At 28.3% G+C, this 6273-nt stretch overlaps 1 protein-coding gene across 1 annotated transcript in view; it reads left to right on the top strand.

Moving 5' to 3' along the window:
• The window catches only part of LOC108684543 (gephyrin-like), an 8113-nt gene extending 4247 nt beyond the window's left edge, over positions 1 to 3866 (top strand). The window contains 10 exon segments of the mRNA XM_018188921.1: positions 860 to 1008; positions 1096 to 1271; positions 1342 to 1675; positions 1757 to 2035; positions 2402 to 2471; positions 2541 to 2673; positions 2762 to 3034; positions 3142 to 3275; positions 3351 to 3541; positions 3633 to 3866. Coding sequence (XP_018044410.1) covers positions 860 to 1008; positions 1096 to 1271; positions 1342 to 1675; positions 1757 to 2035; positions 2402 to 2471; positions 2541 to 2673; positions 2762 to 3034; positions 3142 to 3275; positions 3351 to 3541; positions 3633 to 3866 — 1973 coding nt within the window.
• The last annotated feature ends 2407 nt before the right edge of the window (positions 3867 to 6273 follow it).

The following is a 6273-nucleotide window of genomic DNA, read 5'->3' on the forward strand; positions in this document are numbered from 1 at the left end:
TTTTATTATTTATTCTTATTAAATTTTAAAAAATTTCATTTTATTTATTTATTTTATTTATTTATTCATGTATTTAATTATTTTAGTTTATGGTTAGATTATAATAAATAATAGAAATAATTTAAATGATTATAAAAAGTAAATTTCGATTATCTGTCGTTAGCAGATTTTGTTCGATTTTTTTTACAATTCTGTCAATATAATTTAATTACTTTACAATTTATATTGTGGTAAATCTTGTTGTTGTTGTTTTTTTTTTAATGACTTATAATATTTCATAAATCTGATCTTAACAGAGTTATCTGTCAAAGTCATAAGTTAGATTTGCCGCGTGTGTTCGAAACGAAATCAACACAGGTTACAGCATCCTGTTTACATATTTTGAAAAGAGAAAGAAATATAAATATTTTCGTACGGGTTTTGAAATTCGATTAGACAGAGTAAAGTGAGCTAACGACCGAGGTGGTTGAGACAAATGAGGAGAGAACGATAAAAGTTCACAATCACGAATTTAACGAAGAACTAAAATAATCAAAATGTCTCTAAACTTCGCCATTTTAGTTGGTATGTATATTTATAAGACGTCATATAATTTTTAAGAATAGATATTAATAAAATCTAAAATAAAATATTTTATAGCTATAATATATATAGTTACGATTTCCTTAAAATCAGGCATAAAATCAATATATTTAAAGATTAAAAATAATTTTACACACACACACACACACACACACACACATTTACGTACGCGTATCTTTGATTATTAGTAATATTAATTTTGTGTAATATTAATTTGAATTGTATACTTTTTAAAAGGCTATATTCTAATAATTTTATTCTGATTATACTTATGTAGTACGGGACTCTAATGATGATCAACCATCAAATGAACAAATTACAGAAGGAGTATATCAAACCTCTATAATATTAAATTGTATTACAAAGAATTTTGCAGGAAACGTGAATGTCATACAACTTGTGAAACGTGATAAAAAAAAAATAAAGGTAATTTCTACAAATAACTTTTTAAATACTTTCTCATACATAGGCATACATGTTTACATATATTTGTTTAATTTATGTTTTATACAGACAGATTTAACTTTTCTGAGCACTCAGTACAGTGGCAGTACCATCTTATTAGTTGGCAATACCTTGAATGATGTTGTACATGACGCAATTAAAGAAGTTATCAGTAACAATGTTCGTATTGACATAAACATGTTGATATCAAGCTTAACAGAGGGACTAGAATGTTTCATTAAGCGGTAAAATTTTGTTTTTATTTATACTGCAATTTTCGAGATTACAGCTTTTACAGTTCTAACATATTTTCAGGCCGATATGTGGAATACTAAATAAGAGTCTTATTATTAATATGTGTGGTCCTTATATAAATGCGCAGGAAAGTTTGGAAGCATTTGGAAACACGATACTGGATATATTATGCTTAATTAGCAAGTCAGATGAACAGATTTTTGATATAAAAAAGGAAGATAGTTGTATTGAACCATTTAATAATAACAATGATGATGATGATAATTCTGCTGAGGAATTTGAGAATAATAATGATTTTGATGATTCATTTTATTCTGCTGGACCATCTAAGACTAATGATAACATACATAATTTTAATAAGATGCCTTTGGAGCTTTCCTTCGAAGAACAATCGGTACGATAAAATATCTTTCTCACTCGAAACAAATTTCCATCAGAGTGCATACATGCGAATTGTAATCAACTCTCTTTACAGAAAACCTTATTGACAATGGATGACTTTTATAAGAAACAAAAGGAAAGCAAAATGGTATCACTGGAAGAGGCAACAAATATAATGGAAGAAATAGCAGACAAATATTATAAAAGATGTGTAGAAACCGTACAGACGAATGATGCCTATGGTAGAATACTAGCCGACGACATATACTCTTCTGTAAATATACCGTCTTGTTCTATTTCCACTAAACATGGATACGCAGTGTTGGCCAGTGATGGGCAAGGTGTCAGAAAAGTATTGAAAGCAAATCTCACGGTAAGAATAAACTCTTATTAACAAATAAAAGTAATAGGCTCGCATGATTTTGCGGTATTATTATGTTTCCCACATTATCTCTAATACTCGTTTCTATCAATGTAGATTAATTTAATTTTAATTTAACTTACTTTTTATCTTTTATTAGTTCTAAGAACTAAAAAAAGATAAATATTAAATTAAGAGATTAAAATTAATCTACATTGGTAAAAATAGATATAAGACGTGGAAGGGAATACTAAAAATCACGGTTGACGAATTGGTCACAAATTTTGCAGAAAACAATTTTGTTGATTAAATCAGAATAAGTTGATCTCAATTTAATTATCGAAGTCAAATCTTCACAAAACACTGCTTCTTTTCTAGTTAATTAAACAGATTTTTATCTTACCTGGCACTTGCATGCGAATAAGAAGTGGAGATCCTATACCCGATGGTAAAATCAATTATAATTGGATATTACATTTATACCTATGGTGAATTAATTGTTTTTATTCGTGATTAGGAGCAACGGCGGTTGTAAAGTCTGTGAATACAAAGGTATTAGATGAACACGATAATGATGATTATTTTAATATCGACAACTTGGAATATGAAATTGAGGTTTTAGTAGTTCCAAAAGAGGGTGAAAATATTAGGTATACGAAGATATTCCGATATCGTTTAATATGTTTTTTAAAAAACGTTTTATTCTATTATTACAAAATAATTTCTTTGCTTTTAAAGAAATGCTGGCTGCGAAATACAGTCCAATGAGATTGTTAAATACTCACACACTCGTGTCAAAACAGCGGATCTGGGCATTTTGACATTATGTGGCATCGATTCAATTACAGTCTTTAAACTTCCATCTGTAGGTCTGTTATTTCTCGGTTATGATATATTAAACCCTGGAAACCCTTCAATAGAACGCATCTACGACTGCAACAAGATAATTCTGTCCTCGTTATTGAAGAAGAACGGTTATAATTTTGTGGACTTTGGAATTTCGGCTTATGAGTAAGTGCAACAAAAATTTATTACAATTCCTCTAATCACGGTAAGGCTTGATTTGATAAATAAGTAATGTCATCGTCGCTCCTAATTTGATGATCATATTCTCGCAGGCCGAATGTTATGCAATATAGAATCAAGGACGCTTTAGACAAAGTTGATTTACTTGTGATAATAGGCTATGCGAACGACAAAGATATATTGAAGCGCACCTTAAACATATTTTTCAACGCTGATATACATTTCGGTATATTTTTCTTCTTGTAATCATCAGTGTAATACGTTGAGGACACATCTTTATGCATTTCTTTTTCTGACTCAGGTGGCGTGAACATAAAACCGGGGAAATCGACAACGTTTGCAACGTGTACGTTCAACGAGAAGAGGAAGTTCTTCCTGTGTATGTCGGCAAACCCAGCGACCGTACCCATTGTCACGCATGTATTGCTTCTGCCATTATTAAACATACTACGCTGCAATTCAAACGATAATCTCTTGAAGATACAGACTCGCGTAAGACTCACCTTCTGGCATCCTTCATGAAGATATACATATGCGTATTGGTATATTAATCATTATAACATTAATCATTATAACATTACAGATAAAAACATCTCACGATCTGCACCTACGTCCAAAACTTTCGTGGACATCCTTACAGTGGTCGGAGAAGGAAGTGGATATGCATCCAAGTGCTCACTGCATAAATACTGAACATCAGCACATGATGAAATATCAATTCAGTAACGCGCTTCTAATGCTACCGAAACACACGCCAGAGGTGCCAAAGTTAAACGCGAACTCAGCATTTTTAACGGCGATGTTTACGGGCAATTGAAAAATTTTCAAGTTGTTCTCAATTAATCAGCAAGACAAACGTTTGCACATATTTACATAGTTATTTAACTATATTATTGAATTATAATTATAATGATTTAATTATATTATGCTCAAATTATGTCTGAATTATAAGATCTAAGGGCCGATTATTTCATCTTTCGATGAAATTTTACGTGTAAATTATCAGATCCGCTCATGTAATTGAATAATTTTGCTACTTATCTAATACAATAATCGGCTCTAAAAGTAGTTCTGAAGTAATTGTATAAAAAGAACATTCATACGTGAGATTGGCAGAAATGCGCAATTGGCAGAAAAAAATGGAAGATTATTTTATTGACATCGTTTTACATACTGATAAATACAAAGAAAATTTTTTCTTAGCGAAAACATTGGAAGATCATAATATTTGTTTCAAAATTTCAAAAGTTTGCCATTCTGCAATTTAATTATAGCAATTTCGCGAATTAAGTTTTTTATTAAAGACCAACTCAAATTAATTTTTAATTTTTAATTTTTAATTTTTAACTTGAAGTTTTCTAATTGACGAGCGAATAAATTTCTTGTTTTTTTTTTGTTGATTTTACTTTATTATAATTTACAAAAAATCGTTATAAAATGATTTATAAATTAATTAAGAGAATTATTAATTAATTAATTTAATTCTTTGAAATTAATATTATGCAGTTATGTTAATATAAAAAATTATATTATTAATATTATTAATATATGTATTGTACAATAATACACTCTAAATTTGAATCAATGAATAGTCTATAATTGTTCAGTGTCATTCTTAATATTATTATCCACTGATTCAGATTTAGAGAGTATATTGTAATAATAATATTATATGTATTATGCAATCATCTTGACATTTTTTTCGTTAAGAAAAAGTGAGCTTCCGAAAAATTTTTATATATTCTTTGCCAATCATAAATGTATACGATTCTCTTTTAACATAACATTATTTTATATTATGCGATGTTATATAGAAATAGAAATATAGCATTTGATAAAATCTTCTTAATGACAACATATATTTTTACAATAATTATTTTTTATAATTATTAATGTAAAGTACAATAATAGTGACATATTTTAATATGCTATTGACATAAATATAATCAATATAAATTACAAATCTCAGAATTTTAGATCCTCAACACTATACATGTAATTTCAAAATGAAGTGCGGTTTTTACCTCCACTCGATCTCGCTAATCATCGAATAATGCGGGAATAATATTTAAAAAGTTATTTTAAAACATATAATATACAACTGTCAGGATATGTGAATATAAAATAAAATGTATTGAAATATCAATTTTACGTCATCTTTCATGTATACAAATAAGAAAATTTATATAATCGGCTCGAAAAGTTAAAAGGAACGGAATCTTTTTAACAGAAAATCTCAATTCTTTTAAAAATGATAATTCTTTCACACGCACGCACGCACACACACATATACACACACACACACACACACACACACACACACACACACATACACACACACACACACAAATGGAAAATAATTATTTTACGCTACACAAGAGCTACATCACGAAATCTCATGGTCAAAATTTTAATGTTGAGAAAACATGTGAAAATTAAAGTAACGGTGACATATAATCTTTTCGAAAGTTTTACCAATTAGATAATTATAACATTGTATTTAAGAAACTTTCACTTTTTTATATTTATATAATTTATTTATTACATTTACACATTTATTTTGCATGTATCCAGTTAGATAAGAAAATGGTTTAATCGTTTCATTTTACTATTAGATTATATATAAAATGATTTCGATGATTACGAACAGCAGAAGTGCCGTCAAATCTGCGTTTGTTTTTCGCTATTTATAATCTGTCATTTTGCAAACATTTGTTTAATTTCTGTTGCAATTCTATGATATATGTAACTTATTATGTCGATATATGTAATGGACTTATTGCTTTTCTTACTGAAACATACAACATTTTGCAAAATTTACTCTCAATAGAATTATTATCGTCAAAGTCGTGAAAACAAAGAGATCTGTCACGACATATTCAAAACAAAATCGACATAGGTCGCAATCTTTCAAAAATATTTTGAAAAGATAGAAATATAAACACTTTCGTATGGCTTTAGAAATTTGATCACTTTATCGGAGACAAAGTAAAGTCAGTTAGCGAACGAGGTGATCGACGTCAAACATAGGAAACGAGAATAATAAAAGATACGCAATCACGAGATTTAAAAAGAAATAATTGAAAGAAGAAATAAAAAGAATAATTGAAATGTTTGATTTCTGGGCTACGATTTTTGCTGGTATGTATATTTATATTGCAAGAAGTATAATATACATTATTAAAAGTAGAAATTATAATAAAAACAAAATATTTTATATAATA

Source organism: Atta colombica, unplaced genomic scaffold, assembly GCF_001594045.1.
Source record: "Atta colombica isolate Treedump-2 unplaced genomic scaffold, Acol1.0 scaffold100, whole genome shotgun sequence".
Classification (NCBI taxonomy): domain Eukaryota; kingdom Metazoa; phylum Arthropoda; class Insecta; order Hymenoptera; family Formicidae; genus Atta; species Atta colombica.